Consider the following 20,551-nt stretch of genomic DNA (forward strand, 5'->3'; position numbering starts at 1 on the left):
ACAAATGTCATGTTGACTTCTTCCTTAACACTGTGTTCACCCGCGGATACTCAAATTTCCAGGCCAATTTTTGGTAAATCGGTACAGAGATAATGAAACCGTGCGTGCACAAAACCGCGGTCCGCAAGTCCACGATTTGGAGAGGGATTCCTGTAACTTGGTCTTATATTAATCCGTCATCCGGATCTGTGCTTTTGACTGGCTAACGAAATGTAACATCATACTGTAAAATGTCGATATTCATACATACATCATTATCCAAGAGCAACTATCTGCCTCGCCTGGTATGCAGGAGGTCGTGCATGGGTTCGATCCCAACCCTGACGTCTGTTGTATATTTGGAGTTTGCGTGTCTCCCTCTCTCCCCATGGTCGCGTGGATTTTTTTCCGGGTCTTTCGGTTGATCCCTCCACATTTAGAATCGACATGCGCTTAAGAGTATTTAGATGCTGCTATGCATTCCCACGTGATAAGCCCATTTCGTGGGGCTATTATTTTTTATAGCCATCTCAGTGGGGCCTTATGCCTGGCGAAATAAATAGTTAAGTTTTAGTTTTTAGTTAGAGACACATAAGCTAATGCTGGTGCTGGAATGGTCAATTGGTTAAGCCTTTGCACTTTTATCTTTGAGTTATTATAGAATGGTCAAGCACTGCTTTTTCAGTTTAACACGTAGTAGTGCTTTTCACAACAAATATCAACAATAGAGGTGGTTTAAATTTTGGGTTAGATAGCGTAAACATATAAACGTGTCGTGAGAACTTCCTGGGAGGGGGGCGGTGGCGGCTTTAACGACGCATATTTAAAAATAATAGGGTTTTACCCTTTCTATAAATAAAAGAGGTGTTAAGATGTTCTAACACCAATTATGGGAGACTCTCGATTGTCCGCGTGGGGTTTATCCGATTTGTGGATTAACCGCGCACCTGTGATGTTGATGTGAATTAATAACCCATGGATTTTCCATTAATCCCAAATTAATAATATAAAAACAGCTGTACATCGTTATTCTTGGAAACGTGTATTACACGTCACGTGTTTAAACCGAAAAAACATGTTGCTCTGGTTTTAATCCGAAATCCGCGTGATCGCCACTACAGTACAGTAGTTGCAATGTATTTACAAGTGGGTGAAGTTTCAATTTAAAGCTTTCGTGACTGCAGGGATTCATCTTCTTGGTTCTTTCGGTAAAGTCACGTAGAAGGGAAATAATAAAATAATAAAACATAATAATATACAATCATACGCATTCCACAAGTAGTGACTAATCCCATATCTACATTGTCCATAAATATGCAAAATTCCTCTGTTGATATGCAAATTCCTCCCCTAACCCAGCTTAAATATACGCTGCCAAGCTTGGTGGTGTTCATTCAGACGCTGTCTTTCCGACAGAAATGTTCTTCACCTGAGGACGGCTGCTTGCGTTGTGGCAGAAACGTCGTGAGAATTATTTTATTGTGTTTTATTTTTATTATTTTATTACTTCCCTTCTACGTGACTTTACCGAAAGAACCAAGAAGATGAATCCCTGCAGTCACGAAAGCTTTAAATCTAAATCTAAAGGCATATCTCTTCAGCTCGACATTTAACAGTCTCCCTGGAACCACGTGACATGATCTGACACTGAGCTCGGCTCCGCGTCTTAGAATTGCCTCGTAATTCTGCAACATTGTGCACGTTATGAATTGTATTATTGGCCACGTTTTTTTGTTTACGTAACACAACCTTAACTAATTGGCTGCGCCAGGTGGCGGCAGATTTAACGACACATTTCCGCAATCCAACCCAAAAACCTCTATTATAGCTTTGACACATACTTCCACAATCTAACAGCCCAACAACAAAAACAACCACACATTTTTACAACCCCTCTATTACGGACAACCGTTCGTCACCGCCCCGAAGACATTCCCTTTCCCGACCTGCGGAAAAACTACCCCACCCCCTCTTCCAACGCTCGTGCCCAGCGCCCCCACGGCCCCTTCTCGCCCACCGTGCCTAGCCGCCACGTGCGCCTTGAGGACCGACGACTGCACGAAGGCCTTGGCACACAGCTGGCACCGGTACGGCCTCTCCTCGCCGTGCACCATCGCGTGGTACTTGAGCGACGTCGAGTACTTGAAGGCAGCACTGCACAGTGCGCACGCGTATGGCCTCTCGTCGGAGTGCCTCCGCATGTGCACCCTGAGGTCGGATGGGCGCACGCATGCCTTGCCGCACTCGGTGCACCGGTGGGGCCTCTCGCCCGTGTGCGTCATTGTGTGGCTCCTGAGCTCGCAGGGCCGCGCGTAGCCCCGGCCGCACACGGCGCACCGGTGGGGGCCGTCGCCGCTGCCGCCGTGCGTCCTCGCGTGGCTCTTGAGCTGCGATGGCTGCGCGAAGCGGCGGCCGCACGCGGAGCACGCATGCGGCCTCTCGCCCGTGTGCGTCCTCGCGTGGCACCGCAGGTTCGAGGGGCAAGCGAAGCCGCGGCCGCACACTGGGCAAACGTGCAACTTCTCCCGGCTGTGGCTCTTCGCGTGCGCCCGCAGGAGGTAGTCGCGGGCGAAACGTTTGCCGCACGAGGGGCACGTGTGCACGGCCAGGTCGCCGCTGCCGGCCCGTCGCACTCGTCCGTCGCCCGCCGCTACTCCTGCGTCGGGAATTAGAAGGAATGGTCTTTAAAGTTTCACCCTTGTCCAGTTTTTTCATTTCGCCCGCGTGCTGCTTGTGAGTGAAACACGTGCGTCTGTGTGCAGTTTGTGTTCTTTTGTATCTGTGTATTTATGTGTCCTCGTGTCTCTGTGGTGTTTGTGTGCGTGTGTTCGTGTCTGTGTATGTTTATGTGTGTATTGTTACGTTTTTAATGTATTGTATGGTGTACAGTAGTGTGCGGTTCAGCCTAGTGTGGATTACTGTATAGTGTTCAGTCACGTGGTGTACTTTAGCGTGTGGTGTACTGTAGGATGTGTGGTGTACTGTAGCGCAGTGTAGCGTGTATGTACTGTATAGTGTGGTGTACTACAATGTGTAAAGTGTGTACAGTGCCGTGCGGGTGGTGTGCGTTTGATGAGGCTGTGTGTGTAGGTGGTGCAGGCTATGTGTGTGTGGGCCGTGGTGGTGTGAGTGGGGAGTGTGTATGTAGCTAGGTCAGTGCGTGTGAGGTGCTGGTAACCCTTCCACTTGGCACTTCTACCAAACATCACGGTGGAAACACCAAAATAAGCTCATGCTAGAGGCATCAGGGGGACAGGTGTTCATCATGCCTTCTGGCCAAACTCCATCTGTCAGCGCCAGACTGAACTCGCCTCACGGGGTTCCTCCAGGAATAGGAGACCACAGATTAGTCACGTGAAATGTTCGGACTGTCGTTGTGGAGGAAAGGCTGCCACTCCTCAGTCGGAAGATGGATCGGTGCCGCCTGGACCTCTGGAATACAGGAGGTCCGGTCGACCGGTTCTGGCTCTAGTCATCATGAGGGGTGGACACATCTCCACTCGGGGCAGGAAACTGCCAAATAACAGGGAGGGGGGTGTAGGAGCGTGACGATGAGGTGTGGGAAGCTGCAAGTCCCAGGCGACTGTAGGCTTGGCTCCCCATCAACAAGAGCCGAGGAATTATGGTGTTGGTTTCTTAAGCTCCCACTAAAGATGCATATCAGTGGAGGAATGCAGATACGGCCAATGAGTCAGATGCCTTTTATAATCTCCTGTCCTAGGTGCTAGCTAAAGTGGCCCCTTGGGAGAGAGGCATCCTGTTGGGTGCCCTTAATACTCAAGTGGGTCATGACGCAGACATCTGGATTGGAGTGATCGGAAGGCATGGGCCAAATCAGTTCAATAATAACGGTAGGAGGATGCTAGACTTGTATGCAACCCATGGACTTGTAATTACCAACACACTGTTCTGGCATTGGCGCATCTACAAGAACATCTGCTAAACTATATTGTCACAGACCAGCGGTTGTGAGTCCATGCCCTTGACACTAGCACCTACCATGGAGCTGATCTGCCCACTGACCATCGACTTATCATCTGTAAGATGTCCCTGCTCTTCTTCCATTCCGGTGGGGGTGTCCATCTGGGAACCCATTAAAACCCACAGTGGCCTGGTCTCAGCGAGCTGATGATAGTTGCAAGCAGGAATTTCAACATCGCTTGGAGCTGGGGTTTGCATTGTTGAGGGGAAATGGGCGAGGTTTAGGATTGTGGCTCATGCAGTTGCAATGGCTGCACTGTTATGTAGTCTGGCTGGCTGATAAATAGCGACAGGCCCACTCCTACCATCTACAGCATCCCACATCGAAGAATGAGGAGGCTTACCGCAGCCTTAGCTCGGAGATTCGGAGAGCCATGCGACGCTACAAGGATGAGCAGTGGGCACGGGTTGCTAAAGAGATAGAATTTGCCTGAATCAAAAATCACGATTTAATTCCATCAAAAAAGTAACTTGCAGCGCCTCACCTATCAACATTCTAAAGGTGGTTTGATACTGGACCCTCTGGAACAGGTCTGCAGGTTTGCAGAACATTTCTGTGAGGTCTTGGGGGAGGGGAATTCCCTCAGCCCAGACAACATCATGGGGGGCAAGGTGGGCACGACCCTGCTAGGGCTGCGGTGCCTCAAATATTGGCAGAATTCGCCAGCCCTTCTGATTGGTTGGCTGAGGTGCAATCTATTGAGGAAGTACCAAGGGTGATCCAAAGTCTTAGACCAGGATAAGCGCTGGGCAGAGATGATATCCCAAGCAAAATGCTGAGGGAGGGTGGCATCTGTGTGTAGACTGCCCTACATGACATCATCACATCTGTCTGGACCACAGGACGGGTTCCGCAGGATTGGAAAGATGCCCTGGTGGTTGCCCTCTTTGTGAGGGGCTGCACAGATTGTAACAACTACAGGGGCATATCTCTTCTCAGTGTGCCAGGAAAGGTCCTGGCAAGGATCATTCAAGATCACCCTGCCAGGCACGCTGAGGAGAGGCTTGCAGGTCTTCAATGTGGTTTCAGACCAGGGCGGTCCTACACGGATGCCATATTCTCTGTCTGCTACAGCAGAGGTGTAGAAAATTCCAACAAGACCTACATCTCTGCTTTATTGACCTGGTCAACACCTATGATACCGGTAACAGGCTAAGACTCTGGGCTGTTCGTGCTTTTGAAATCCCTGACTTTCTGCTCATAATCATTAAGGGTCGGCCTGGGTAAAGTTACGTGGCCAGGAGACAGAGCCATTCCCTGTTCACCTTGAGGTGCGACAGGGATGTCCTCTGGCTTCCACATTATTTTTCATCATATTTGACCACGTAGTTCGATAAGATTTCCATGGGTGTACAGGAGGAATTTACACCTGGTGCAGATACAATGGGAGGCTGATCGATGCCTGTGTGCAGTCAAGGGATGGCTCCCTATTGGTCAACCATGTTATGTATGCTGATGATCTGGTGATTGCAGCTCACTCAAGAGGAGGAGTTGGAGGCACTGCTGCCGAACCTGAAGTGTGCCACTAAGAGGTACGGTCTTACTATCAGGCCATCAAACACTCCACCCCCTCAACACCCCATTAGTGATGGAGCAATTGTGGAGAGAGTGGAGAGTTTCCCATACCTGGGCAGTGTGCTGATTACCAGCTCTGGTTTTACAGCAGAGGTCTTACTCCGAATTATCTTTTCATCGGCTGCATAAAATTGTGTGGAAGATACCTGGTCTGTGGCTCCACATGAAGCTTTGGGTCTTCTCGACCACGGTCATGCCCTCTATGTTTGTGAAACGTGGACCCCTCCAATGGAACATCTGCACTGGTTAGAAACATTCAGGCTGGCCTGCCTATGATGCATCCTGGGTTTAACCAGGCTGGATTGTGCGAGCTCACAAATCCTTGAATGATCTGGACACATTTCCATCAATGAGCTCCTCCGGCAGGCAAGGCTGCGTTGGCTGGGCATGTAGCCCACATGCCCAACTACCGAATGCACAAGCAGCTTCTGTTTGGCCAGATAGCGGGGCTAAATAGGCACGACACGGGATGGAGTAGAGATGGATTGATGCGGTACGGGGGGATGTAGAGCTGAGTGGACTTGCTGAAGACTGGTACCAGCGGTGTCAAGATTGGCCTCTATGGAGGAAGCTTGTGAAGGATGCTACAGGGCAGTTCGAGGCAGTCACCCTCCAACAACAACGGAGGGCAGAGAAGCAACACTCACAAAAGCGAGCAGAGCGCTGGGTACAGCTGGTGCATCTGTAATGCGAGCAAGGATTGAGGGGGGCGGAGTTAGGGTCACGTGGGGGAGAGGATTTAGGGAGAGAACCGGAAGGGGATCGGGGAGTTGAGACGGAGTGAAACTGGAGGAGGCCACGCTGGGCAGTACGGGGAGGGTGGCGCGATCGCCACGTATTGGGAGACCTCGGCACTGTCGGCCAACGGTGTCAGGGCGCAGAGGGCTAGCGGGCTGTGGAAGGCTGGCTGCAGAGCGGAGCAGTAGTGGGGCTGCAGAGCGGAGCAGCAGTGTGGCTGCAGGGCGGAGCAGCAGTGTGGCTGCAGAACGGAGCAGCAGGGTGGCTGTGGAGTGATCGACGGAGGAGGAGCGGGCCTGAGCGAGAACGCCGTGAGAGCGAGATTACACGAACCAAAATAAAGGACAACGGAGATCGACACTGTGAAAGAGTCCTTTATTACACTGGTGTCAGAAGTGAAACGGCATGTCAAAACAGCTCAGAAGAAAGAACGTCCCTGCACCATCTTCTGCTGCATCTTCTGAAGACGACCTCCCTCCAGCGGTGGCGCTACCGACGATGGAGGGGGGAAGCGACGCTGGGACGAGCGACGGTCCGGGGGTGCAGGACGTTGCTGCTTCGGTGGGTCCATCCGCGCAAGTGGACGCTGATGAAGGATGGCGACAGGTGGCGGCCCAACTGGAGGCACTTAAGGCGGTGTTGACGCAGTTGTGCGACCTCGTGACGCCGGCGACGACTTCGGGGAGGCCCAGCGGGGAACAGCGGGCCGGGGCCTTGCCGACGCCGTCAGCCCTCTCCACCACGCGGCACGAAGCCGCCATCTTGGGCGTGGCCGAGGAGGAACGGCGGGAAGCCGCCATCTTACGCCCTCCACCGCGGGGAGCCGCCATCTTGAACACGTTGCGGAGTGACGCCATCTTGTCGCTGCCGCACGAGTCACCATCGATGGAGCACGGCAGAGCAAGGACCCGCAGCCATCATTTGACAACTGTTAACGAGTTCTCCATCGGCGGTGATTGGAGCGCGTTCGCCTGCCGTTTTCAAGCGGCTGAACGATCCGCCAAATGGACGGACGCGGAGGCCCTGGAAGTCCTACCAACACTTCTCGACGACGAGTCCGTCAGGTTCTTCCGCTCCATCAAGGCCAAAAAGAAGAGGATGTTACAGGGGGTCTTTGAGGAAATGGCGGACGCGTATGAGCCTCCGGACGATGCTCATCGTAGATTCGTACAGCGGCAACGGGCGCCTGAAGAATCGCCGGTGACATTCCGAGGCGCCGTTCTGGAACTGGCTATGGCCGCATATCCTGAGACGGAGCCTGATTTGTTAGAACCCCTCATATTGGGCAAGATGCTGGAATTATCTAGAGACTTGGGGATCCCCATGCCGGTGTGCGGCCATGATAAGTTGACGTCCCTTGCTGCAGCTAAGTGCGTAGATGCCCAATTTAACCTTCGACGGTGGAAACAGGTGTCAGCTTGGACGGGGGGCCCCATCGTCGAAGGCGGTGCTACAGGGTGGGATCCTAAGAAGGCGGTCTACATTCCTGACGACAAGGGTCCGCAGGAGTTGACGGCCGCCTCCGCCCAGTGGCCTGCTCGAGGGGGAGCGGGGCTGGGGTCCGGGCCGCCGACACGGGAGCGTCGGGACAGAGGGGATGCCGCGCGCCGAAACGACGTGGAGTGTTTCCGCTGCGGCCGTAAGGGCCACTTCGCCAGGGATTGTTGGGCTCGCATCCCGGGGCCGCCACAGCAGGAGGCCTCGGCCACGGACGTGACGCGAAAGGACCATCCAGGACAGGCAAGTCGGTGCGCATCAGACACCTGGCAAGGCCTGTCACCTCATGCATCACCATCGCCGTGCGGTCCGTGTGTCGTTAACAACGGGGGGCCGCCAATTGACCCGTGTCGCTCGCTGACGCAGTGGCGGAGATTGGCACGGAGGGTGGTTGCGGCCGCTACTGGGTCGTCCACTGTGCCTGGTTCTATTCAGGGGGTCGAGGTGTGTATTTTGGTGGACTCCGGTGCGTCCGCGACCATTATATCAGACGTCATTTTCCATCTCTTGGGCATTCCGCCGGGGAGAGTGCGACCGGTTTATGACTCTTGCATAGCGGCGAACGGGGGAAGTATGGGCATTGTGGGCCAGGTGGACGCCAACATATCGATTGGGGGGGTGTCGGCTTCAGGGACCGTTTTGATTTCCAGGTCCCTCGCGGTGCCCTGTTTGTTGGGGACCGATTTCTTGGCAAAAATGCCCATTCAAATAAGGGTTAATCAAAATTGCATTGAATTGCCGGGGGGTCGGAAAATGTTGTTCTTGCCGTCGCCCTGGGGCCAGTCTGCCCCTGTCTGCCAGGTGCAGGCGCTGTCCGAGGTATCTGTTGACATTCCACCTGGTTCGCAGATGCTTATTCCGTTGAGATATCGGAAACCAGTGCCTGGCGTTGAGGGAGCGGCGGGGGTTTTGTTAGCACCGTCCACGGCTATAACGGGCGGGTCGGCGCTAGTTGGGGCACAAACGATTGTCCCGCCGGGTCAGCCTCCGTTTTTACAAGTGCTGAATGGGAGTGCGGAGAATGTTAGCGTACCGGCCGGAACGGTTTTGGCTCACGCCATGACTGCGTTCACAGCCCATGACGACCGGGGCCGCCGGGACATGGTAGGGGGGGTTTCGGGCCCCACGGGGCAGGATGATCGATGGGTTGCCGAGTTGTGCGGGGAGAACTCATCCCTGACCGGGGAACAACGGTCCGCGCTTCGCGCGCTGTTGCTAAGCTATTCCGATGTGTTCAGCTCGGATGATTTTGACTTGGGACGCACCTCCTTGCTTTCCCACCACATTGATACGGGGGACGCCGCTCCGATTCGGTTGAACTCGCATCGGTTGAGCCCGACGGAGCGGGATCATGTTCGCGGCGCAGTGGAGGACATGCTGGCTGCTGACATAATATCCCCGTCTAACAGTCCATGGGGCGCGCCGGTAGTCCTTGTGAAGAAACAGGATGGGAAACTGCGATTTTGCGTCGATTTTTCGCAAATTAAACAAAGTGTCCGTGGCAGACGCGTACCCCCTGCCGCGTATGGATGATTCCCTCGATGCCTTGTCCGGGGTGAAATTTTTTTCAACGCTTGATCTCTCCTCGGGATTCTGGCAGCTTCCCCTGGATGAGTCCTCGAGGGAAAAGACGGCTTTCCGTACGCCGCAGGGCTTATTTCAGTTTAATTGTCTTCCGATGGGCTTGAATGCTGCCCCCGCCACTTTTCAGCGGTTGATGGAGCTGGTGTTAACGGGTCTGCAGTGGGAGACATGTTTGATATATTTAGACGATGTCATCGTCTTTAGCCGCACATTTGACGAACATCTACAGAGATTGGAAACGGTGTTTGCTAGGATGCGCTCCGCCAGTCTGAAATTTAAACCCAAAAAGTGTCACCTACTGCAACGATCCGTGCGTTATTTGGGACACATAGTGCGGACGGGGTGGCCACGGACCCAGAGAAGACGGCGTGCGTTCGCCACTGGCCAACCCCGGCCTCAGTTGGGGACGTATGTCGCTTCCTTGGGTTCGCCTCATATTATCGCAGGTTCGTTCCGAACTTTGCTATGATCGCTAGGCCCTTGCACCTCCTTACGGAGAAGGGTCGGAGGTTGAGTTGGGGACCGCCGGAGGGAACGGCGTTTGAGGGCCTACGTGATCGTTTGGCGACGGCGCCGACATTGGACTATCCGGATTTTGTTCGCCCTTTTGTTCTGGATACGGACGCTAGTGACACCGGGATCGGGGCCGTTCTGTCACAGTCCAAGGGCGGCATGGAACGCGTGGTAGCCTACGGTAGCCGCGTGCTGTCCCCGGCAGAAACCCGCTACTGCGTTACTCGCCGCGAACTATTGGCTATTGTCTATTTTCTCCGCCAATATCGGCCGTATCTATACGACCGTTCGATTATTGTGCGCACGGACCATGCGGCTCTGCAATATGCCCTGAGAGTTGACCAACCATCTGGCCAACTGGCACGATGGTTGGAAACCCTGCAGGAATTTTCCTTCGAAATTCAATATCGGAAGGGGTCGTGTCACGCGAACGCGGACGCGCTCTCCAGATTACCGCAGGGGTCCCCTTGCGCTTGCGCGTCAGGTACGAATAGGTGTACGCCGGCTCAGCAACCCCCTCGGCCTGTTGTGTCAGCTGTCGAGGTGCCTGAGGCTCCAGTGTGCCCAGGACCGGCCGATGGGGTTCTGAACCTGCCGCGCTCGGTATGAATTCGCGAGCAATTGCTTGATGACTCGTTGGGGGCTTTACGGAGTCGGGCTGCGAAGGGAGCGGGGGGACTGCTGTCCGGTGGGACGCCAGGGGCCGCTCTCCGGGATGGGTTGCTGATGTGGAGGGAGGGGTTGCACGATCGCTGGCGTCTGGTAGTACCGTCGTCGTTACGGTACGAATTGATTCGGACTCTGCACTGCGACACTCTATTACATCTCGGGGTGCAGAAAACTTTGTTGACGTTGCAGCGAGACTACTTCTGGCACGGCATGACGACGGATGTCGTCGGACACATTCGGGCGTGTCCCGAGTGTGCCCGGCGGAAGCCGCCTAAAAACCCATATGTGCCGCCGGTGCAGTCTATACAGGTGGCTCGGATTAACGAGTTGGTGGCGTTGGATATTTTGGGACCCTTCCCGCCATCCGCTAGGGGCAATACATTTTTGCTGGTCGGGGTGGAATATCTTTCCCGCTGGCCAATGGCTTGGCCCTTACCCGACCAGTCAGCGGCGTCTATCACGGACGCCTTCCTGTTTGGATATGTAATGGACAAAGGGGCGCCGGAAAGGCTGCTCACGGATCAGGGGCGAAATTTTTCTTCTAAATTATTGGCGGAAGTGCGCGCTGCTCTGGGAACCAAGAAAGTTCGTACGTCTCCCTACCACCCGCAGACGGATGGCATGGTGGAACGGCTTAATCGGACGCTGTCGGCCATGCTATGTCACACGGTTAACGAGAAACAAGCTGATTGGGATTTGCATATCCCTGGGGTACTCTCCGCGTATCGGATGATGCCTCATGCGTCGACAGGGTATTCTCCATTTTTTCTAATGTACGGCCGCGAGAATGTGCCGCCGGTGGACGTACAGCTGGGTACGGGGGTGAAGGGTCCTGTTAAGCCTCTCCCCGAATACATTCAAGACATTGTTCGACGCATCACCGAGGCACGGGAGGGGGCCCGATTGGCTACTGCCAAGACCCAGGCACGGAACGAACGTTGCGTCCGGCGCTCGAATGGTAAATGCCCCTGGCGAGTGGGGGACATGGCCTGGCTGCACTGCCCGCAGGTGCGGGCGGGGACCGCTCCTAAGTTGCACAAACCATGGCAGGGGCCGGTTAAGCTGATTGAGGTTCCTAACCCGCAGTCCGCGCGTGTTTGGTTCGGATCGCGGCGCTGGTACGTCCATACGTCTCGGTTGAAGCTCTACGTGGCCCCGCTGACGGATGCGTCATCTCCTGATGTTGCCTTGCCGGTGTCTGTTGCATCCGACGCGCCTCTGCCTTTGCCTGTTGACCCTGCAAGCGCGCCTGTCGTGCCTTCTACAGACGAACCGGCCGTGACACAGGCAGATGCAGCGAATCCTGCTCTGGGTGGGCCTACCACGGCGATGGGGACACTTGACCCCGCTGCCCCTCCAACCCCACCACAGACACGGTTGCGGGAGACCCCGGACTCGGGTCTCTCTGGGGAACGGGACCTTGGCGTTGACGGGCCTCCAACAGCGGCAGGCGGTTCTAATCCCGTCGCTCTTAAAACCCCGTCGCGTTCTCGGTCTGTGGGGGGGCCGCCGCCCGTTCAGGACGGGCCGGCGACCCGCACGCGTTCCAAATCCCTTTCCTTTCGTTGTTGTTCTTGTTATTGTTGTTCTTATTATCGTCTTGTTATAATCTCCGTTGTCCGGTGATGCCCGATGGTTAAAAAGTTGCTCGCATTATTTTATTCTGTTGCAGCCGGGGACGGCTGGGTTTTTCATTAGGGGGGGGGGGGGGGGGGGTCGTGTAATGCGAGCAAGGATTGAGGGGGGCGGAGTTAAGGTCAAGTGGGGGAGAGGATTTAGGGAGAAAACCGGAAGGGGATCGGGGAGTTGAGACGGAGTGAAACGGGAGGAGGCCACGCTGGGCAGTACGGGGAGGGTGGCGCGATCGCCACGTGTTGGGAGACCTCGGCACCGTCGGCCAACGGTGTCAGGGCGCAGGGGGCTAGCGGGCTGTGGAAGGCTGGCTGCAGAGCGGAGCAGTAGTGGGGCTGCAGAGCGGAGCAGCAGTGTGGCTGCAGGGCGGAGCAGCAGCGTGGCTGCAGAACGGAGCAGCAGGGTGGCTGTGGAGTGATCGACGGAGGAGGAGCGGGCCTGAGCGAGGACGCCGTGGGAGCGAGATTACACGAACCCAAATAAAGGACAACGGAGATCGACACTGTGAAAGAGTCCTTTATTACACATCTGTCAGACATCCCAGTTAGCCAACCCATGGCACCTGGGTCTGTCCTGTGACCTCCTGTCAGCGAGCCTTCGACACTTCACATGGCCTCAAAAGGCACCTGGCCTGGCACAGGTGTCGTGGTGATATCGCCGTCACTTAGTGGCGAATGGCTGGTATTGGCATATTTAATTTCAATCGCACTAAGCATAGCCAACCGTGCGAATTGGAGATGCGGGGGGGGGAAGGACAACTAACAAAAAGCAGTTCTCAATGTAGTATAGTAGTGTAGTATATAGTAATGTAGTGTGTAGTGCAAGGTGAACTTCTATTACACTGTATATAACCCACTGTGCTAATCAGAGGTGCGGGGGAAGGAGACATACATGTACATCAGTTTTTCTTCCGATCCCATTCCGGAAGAAAAAAAAATAACCTAATCAGTACCGAGGCTCTCTACAAGGCTATGAGGGAGGGTTGTGGTGTGGCACAATTTTTGGCGCCAGCTATCGTAGAGTGGCGGCAGTGGTCATGTTGCTACGGTTCTACTGCCACTACTATGCCTACAATTAATGCTGAACCGCCTGCGACGTTCCGAGATTTGGCGGTGAACCGGACACCACCGCTAACCCTGAACCTGCGACCTGCCAGATGTCTCAGAACGGGAAAGGGGTTAACAGACCACCACCACCACCCAACACAGCTAATTAGAAAGAGTTTGTCACATAAACAAACATGCCAAATAGTTACTAGTTCAACACTAATCGGTTGTGTATTGGAGAGTAAACCCACAACATTCATAATTCGAGTACCGTGATGGTGATTACTACAACAAAAAGCTTCATCAGGCGATTTGCCAGAATTGTGAAGAAGTCTTCCTGGTACCTGCCTCAAATAGAGCAATGGCGATGTCATCACTGTGAGACTATCGGCTGCGAAGATCAGAGGGGGGCTTGATGTAATCATACACATTAGAATGGATTGTGTTAACCTGGAAACATGCGGTACATATTACCGGTTGGGTTCATCACAGTTGTGTTTAGAAAATTGGGCATGTACACGCACGTCATCAGAATGGTAAAGGGTTCAACTATATATATATATAAATAAATAAATAAAATTATTTTACGAGGTCAGACCCACTGAGCTGTGTAGCTATTTTGTCAGTTGCGACCTGGCCATCACAAATGATAGCTCAACGAAGTGGCTGATATCATCATTGTGTGTATAGCAGCAGCCAAATACTTTAAACACACTTTTATGAATGTGGAGGGAAAAAATCGGAGGACCTAGATAAAAATCCACGCCACCACGGGAAGAGAGACGTAAACTCCAAATATACAGCAGACATCAGGATCTGGGATCGAACCCATGAAACCTCCTGCATACAAGGCGAGGTGGTTAACATCTCTTAGCCCACCGTGATACGATACAACAGGCGTCAGGGTCAGGATCAAACCCACAACATCCTTCATACCAGGTGAGGTAGTTAACATGTCATCAGGGTCGTGATCGAACCCACGACCTCCTGCATACCTGGCGAGGGTAGTTAACATCTCATCAGGGTTGTGATCGAACCCATGACCTGCGTACCTGGCGACGGTCATTAACATCTCATCAGGGTCGTGATCTAACACATGACTTCCTGTGTATCCGGCGAGGGTTTTTAACATCTCCCCTCAGCCGCTGTGTCCCCTACCATCTCTGTCGTCCTCCAGCACCACCTCGATCTCCGCCACGCCTGACGAGGCATCTCGGTCTCCTCCCCGCGGGCTCACGGAGCGACCGTCGCCACCATCACCACCATCGCCACGGTCACCACGGTCACCACGGTCACCACGGTCACCACCGTCGCCATCACCGTTGATCAGCTTCTGGAGATCCACCTCCACCACTCTGAGGTGCCTCCTCCGCTCGACCCACGGCTCCTCTCGCTTGACGCGACACTCTCTGGCATCGGCGCACGGGCCCTCCTCCGTGACGTTCCGATCGTTCCCTCTTCCGTCCACACCGACGTAGTCCTCGTCCTCCTCCACCTCCTCCTCTTTGATGCGAACGTCAACACCTTCAACTCAAAGAGGGTGAAAACATTTGGCGACGTCAAGCCGAACGGAGGGAGGCGTAGCTGACTAGCGCGCCTCGTCACGGATGTGCCCTGTGACGATTTCGACTCAGAGGCCGGAACACCCGTGACGTTGATTCTGAACGTGGAAGGGGGGGGGGGAGAAATAAAACACACACACCGGAGGAACCCGGAGAAAAAAAATCCAAGCAACCACCACGGGGAGAGAGAGAAAGAAGCAAACTACAAATACACAGTGGCAGGCATCATCAGGGTTGGGATATAACTCACGACCTCCTGCATACCAGGCAAGGTAGTTATCTAACTCCCTTAGCCACCGTGTGTTGAATTTAGTTCGCACTGTACGTAGCCAAGCATGCTTCAGCGGAGATGCGGGGGAAGGACAACAAACTAAACATAAAAATCAGTTCTAAAGAAATAAGTTTTGAATCTATGTGATTGATATTATTGTAGTGTATAGAAGTGAATCGGGTTGCAGTGTATTGTACTGTACATTTGTGTAGTGTATAGTGTACTGGATAGAAGCATAGTGTGTTGTAGTGTAGTGTATAGTATACTGTATAGTAGTGCATAGTGTAGTGTATAATGGTGTAGTTTGTATGTATATTGAACTTATTTCGCACCATACAAAGCCATCCATGCTAATGAGAAGTGCGGGGGGCAGGGAGGGCAACAAACGAAACACAACAACAAGCAGTTCTAAATAAATGCATTTTCAATTTAGTTTAATGGTGTAGTGTATAGTGTCGTGCATAGCAGTGCAATGTATATTGCAGTATGTAGTGTGTATTATACTCATATATAAGCGCACAACTTTATCTATGATGAACGCTGCACTTTCCGTCGTTTTCATGCAGGGGGCGCTGCAAACCTATGTGCCCCCTGCATGAACGACGGAGGCGTAGGGACAGACGTTCAATTACATTGGAATCGATCTGCAGACGGCGGTCTTCTCGCACGGCCAGCTCTGTGTCGCCTTATCTCCATCCCACAATCCCAACCAGGTGAATGTCCGCATCGAACCAAACCCCCAGCAAGGCCATCTACTTAATGACGAGAGAAAATTCACACGAAATGTACTTTTCAATGAAGTCTTCCAGATGTAAAATTATAAGCTTTTAATTAAGAAATTAAGTATCTAATTAAAAACATAATACAATTCAAAGATGTTTAATTTTAAAACTTCTAAACGGAGCATCGGGTGCTTGCGTGAATGCGTCGTTCGCGTGCAATTTTTTTCATGACTTTCCTGGCCGAAGGCCGTAAATAGTTGTGAGGGGGCACCACAGGCGCCCCCGAACAACCCCTAGTAGTGTATAGTAGTGTAGTGTATAGTGCAGTCATGTAGTATATAGTAGTGTAGCAGTGTAGTGTATCGTAGTGCAGCGTATAGTCGTGTTTAGGGTAGTAGTTTCGTGTATAGTAGTGTCATGTGTAGTAGTGTATAGGGTAGTAGTGGTGTATCATAGTGTAGTGTATAGTAGTGCGTAGTGTATAGTTGGCATAGTAGGGGACACAGGCGGTGCATCGGCCAGTCATCTCAGTCAGTCAAGCCATGGCACCTGGGTCTGCCCCGTGACCTCCTGCCGGCGGGCGTTCGACACTTCACGTGGCCTTAACGTGCACATGGCCTGGCACAAGCGCCGTGGTGACGTCACCACCACTTAGTGGCGAATGGCAGATGTTCTTGTTGTAGTGTATTTTAGTTTGCTGTCCTTCCCCCGCACCTCCGATTAGCACGGTTGGCTACGTACGGTGTGAAAGAATTTGAACATACACACATACAGACACACACACGCTGAAATTTCACAAAGCACATCACGCGTCAACAGAGAGCTCTAGGCCAACGGCAGCCTCTGACGGGGGTGGCGAACTCACCGCCATCGCGGGCTTCTCTCTCCACCTTCACCGGCAGCCACATCTCACTCCTGGGCGTCTCTTCATCTTCTCGCTTGATGACGAACGACTCCACGGGTAGAGACGGGGCAACCTCCTCCTCCACCTCCTCCCCCTCATCGCCTGTCCCAAGGAAGACGCAGCAGAAGGAGAGATTCAGTGGAGACTAGGCTCTAAGAAAAGCCGTCTCGGGTGTGGACCAATCAATTTCAAGGACAGTGCATATCATTATCAGAGTTGTCTCTTTTTGTTTGCATTTTGACTGCTTGTGTTGTGATTATTGCAAACATGATCCCTTGTATAAAGGTGTCAGTTTTGGTGCCAGATAAAAGGGTAAAAACCTATTACTATAAGTTCAACACTAACCGGTTGTTGTTGGAAACTAAACCCACAACAACATCTACTATTCGTTTGTAGCTCAGCACTAACCAGTTATTGTTTTGGAGAGTAAACCCACCACAACATCTACCATTTGTTACTAGTTAAGCACTAACCGGTTTTTGGTAGAGTAAACCCACATCTACAATTCATTATTAGTTCAGCACTAACTGGTTGTTGAGTTGGAGAGTAAACCCACTACAACATTTACAATTCGTTACTAGTTCAGCACTAACCGGTTGTGTGTTGGACAGTAAACCCACCATAACATCTACCATTTGTTACTAGTTAAGCCAGTTTTGTTTTTACCAGGTTTAGCTTTCTACCAGGTTTAGCTTTCTTTTTTCACACTTTTGTTATGTAGGCTAGGCGTAGTCACAAACCGAACCTCTCCATAATAAAGGCTCAGTCTTTTGTTATGCAGTCTATTCATAGTCTCAAACCGCACCTTACCATAATAATAAAAAGTGGGCCATTCCTGGCCCTTCCCCCCCCCTCAACCATTATATATACGGAGTGGTATCTCCTGTAATCTCTCATTTACTTGATACAGCTGTCGGGCTGTGACGGTTCCACCTGAAGACGGAAGCTTGTGTTGCCTCCGAAACGTCGTGATTTTTATTTTTTATTTTATTTTACTTTTATTAATTGTAATTTTTTACCTACGTGACTTTACCGAAAAAAAAACCTAAGAATAAGCACTAACCGGTTGTTTTTGGTAGAGTAAACCCACATCTAGCATTCCTTACTAGTTCGGCACTAACCGGTTGTGTGTTTGAGAGTAAACCCACTACAGCATCTATAATTCATTACTAGTTCAACACTAACCAATTGTTGTTTTGGAGAGTAAACCCACTACAACATTTACAATTCGAACAGCCATGACGTTTCGCCGGTAATTACAACAACAACCAGCAGCATCATCAGGCAGATAGCTACAGAGTTGTGGAGAAATCCTCCTCCTGTTTCGGTCTTGAATAGAGCAGAGGGGATAAATGTGACGTCGTAACTTGTGAGCCAATCAGGTGAGAAGACCAGTAGAGTGGGGGTTAATGTTTACATAAAGTATGCAACATCACACGTGTGTGTCCATCCTACTACATGTGTGTGTGTCTATCCTACTACCCGTGTGTGCGTCCATCCTACTACGTGTGTGTCCTTCCTACTACACACGTGTGTGCATGTCCATCCTACTACACGTGTGTGTCCTTCCTACTACACACGTGTGTGCATGTCCATCCTACTATACGTGTGTGTGTCCAAATTAGCGGCCAGTTTCCTTTCCATTACCGCCCGCATCACCAGGTCGTCTTCTATATATGCGGAACCCTTTTTCTAACTCCCCACGTTGAGTCACCCCTTTGGCTCCAGCTTAGAGATGCAGCAGCAGCAATGGCAGCAGCAGAAGCCTTTCGCAGCGATACATTTGGCGTTGCCGATATCTCATCTCTGCCACGGGAGAGAGAGAGACAGCTGTGACGACAATGACGACGATCGTGCGATGCGTCAAACTCACGTCAGTCGACGCTGCCGACTCCGACGCACCCCCCCCCCCACCCAGCGAGAGTTCTGTGGCGAGAAGGAAGCAAAAGTAAGAGACACCGCTCACCGATAGCAGCAGTAGCAGCAGCTGCGGCGATGTCTTCCCATCGCACGTTGGCTCTGAGCGGCATCTTGAGTGCCCGGGGATCTTTTCTGCGGCTTCTCGGCGAACTTCCACGATTCAAAAAGGAGGACGACCCCAGCCTGCGGACGCGAGGAGATGTAGCCACGACTGTGAACCTTCGACGGACGTGCCCCCCGGTACGTTGGCTCGCCTGAGCTAGATCTGTCGGCTTCCCGGTTGGCCGTAGGCGACTTTACATTGTAAGGTCGCGTGCTCATTACGTGCACACACACTCATTACGTGCACACACACTCATTACACACACGCGCAGAGTGCTTGCCACGAATTAAATCGTTACAACTCCCTCGCTGCTGATCTCGAAGTCCGGCTTATTGTCACCTGAAATTCATAGCGGCAACCAAAATACTCCAAACGTGTGGTGACGTTGAGTCTAAATGTGGGAGTGAACCGAAGGACCTGGAGAAAAATACACGCGACCACGGGGAGAGAGAGACAGAGAGAGAGACACGCACAATCCAAATATACAGCAAGGCGTCCGGGTTGGGATCGAACCCACGCCCTCCTGTATACCAGGCGAGGTAGTTAACATCTCATCATGGGGAGAAAGACAGAGGGACATGCAAACTCCAAATATACAGCAGGCATCGTCTGGGATCGAACCCACGAACTCCTGTATACCAGGCAAGGTAGTAGACTCACCCACATGGACAGCTTCCACTGGAGGTGCCCCTAGGATAGGCCACACAGCAGCAGCGATCATCGCTACCCCTACTGGCAGTAGACTAACGCACAGGGACAGCTGTCACTGGGGGTGCCCCTAGACTTACATACAGCAGGCGTCGGGATCGAACCCACGGCCTCCAGGCGAGGTAGTTAACATCTACTAGCCACCGTGGCGCCCCATCTGGTATTGTTTAACTAAGTATATACACAATTTTTTGTATTTTCAATTGTCTTATTATGTGCAGCATACCGGACATCCCCCATAACAAAGGAGCAGCCACAGGAGCAGCAGCAGCAGGAGGAGCAGGAGCAGCAGCAGGGGAAAGAGCAGCAGCAAGAGCAGCAGCAGGCAGAGTGGCCCCGACCTCGTGAGCTTCACAGCGAGAAGCCCCAACCTGGAGCAGCAGCAACAGCAGGAGGAGGAGCCCGGAGTGCTCCTCCCCGCAGGAGACGGAGCGAGCGGGCGGAGCGATGGAGGTGGAGTGGTGGGGGCCCGGAACGTCGGAACGTGGCGGCGGCTTTGATACCCGGCGATAAACACGACGACGAGACGACGTGCATCCAGCACAAGACGTAGCACTTACAACAACTATTTGTACGCGTGGAGTTAAGTTTTGATGATGAGTGCCTAAGGGCCCGTCCATAAATGACGTCACGCGATTTTGGACGATTTTGGACGATTTTTGACCCCCCCCCCTTCGTCACACGGCGTCACAAAAAGTCAGACCCCCCCTCAAATATGACGTCACAAAGCTTTGCCCCCCCCCCCAAAATAAAACATGCTTCAAATCGCTTTGAACCATTGTCGTTGTAGTGCGTATTTAATGTAGCGCTGCACTCTGATGTTGTAGGAGAAACATTAATTTAAAAGTATATTTAAATAAGTAGAACGTGTTGTCTATATTTATTTAAAGTTGCATTTCCCAAACCCCCCCCCCCCTCGTCACACATCGTCACAAATGTCTGACCCCCCCCCCCAGGTGCGTGACGTCATTTATGGACGGCCCCTAATGCCTGACACTTTGTAACGCTCTGTCATTACAATACACTACTATACTCTACTATACACGACACTATACACTACACTACTATACACTACACTATACACTAATACACACTACATTACTTATGAAACACTACACTACTATACACGACACTTACATCTTACCT

General features: G+C 52.3%; 2 protein-coding genes across 2 annotated transcripts in view; one reads left to right on the top strand and one right to left on the bottom strand.

Annotated features, from left to right (window-relative positions):
• LOC144953137 (uncharacterized) overlaps window positions 1-14,487 on the top strand; it is a 31,183-nt gene extending 16,696 nt beyond the window's left edge. Inside the window, exon 6 of the transcript XR_013640761.1 lies at window positions 14,393-14,487. The gene's annotated coding sequence lies outside the window, so the exon portion shown is untranslated. The remainder of the gene's footprint in view (window positions 1-14,392) is intronic.
• Window positions 136-19,831, bottom strand: LOC144953127 (uncharacterized). Its single transcript, XM_078883683.1, has 5 exons — window positions 19,747-19,831; window positions 18,641-18,777; window positions 16,636-16,776; window positions 14,374-14,739; window positions 136-2,635 (listed from the first exon to the last, which is right to left on the bottom strand). Exons 2-5 carry the CDS (start codon window positions 18,702-18,704, stop codon window positions 1,878-1,880), a joined length of 1,329 nt encoding a protein of 442 aa, XP_078739809.1. The 5' UTR covers window positions 18,705-18,777; window positions 19,747-19,831; the 3' UTR covers window positions 136-1,877.
• Between the last annotated feature and the right edge of the window lie 720 nt (window positions 19,832-20,551).

The sequence above is a fragment of the Lampetra fluviatilis genome, chromosome 72 (genome assembly GCF_964198595.1).
Source record: "Lampetra fluviatilis chromosome 72, kcLamFluv1.1, whole genome shotgun sequence".
In the NCBI taxonomy this organism is placed as follows: Eukaryota; Metazoa; Chordata; class Hyperoartia; order Petromyzontiformes; family Petromyzontidae; genus Lampetra; species Lampetra fluviatilis.

Excerpts from the sequence above, each read along its gene's own strand:
- LOC144953127 (XM_078883683.1), bottom strand. The coding sequence starts at position 18,704 with ATGCCGCTCAGAGCCAACGTGCGATGGGAAGACATCGCCGCAGCTGCT. Across the intron at positions 16,777-18,640 it reads TGCTGCTACTGCTGCTATCG|GCGATGAGGGGGAGGAGGTG; the intron begins GTGAGCGGTGTC and ends TCCTTGGGACAG. Across the intron at positions 2,636-14,373 it reads GCTGGAGGACGACAGAGATG|GAGTAGCGGCGGGCGACGGA; the intron begins GTAGGGGACACA and ends TTCCCGACGCAG.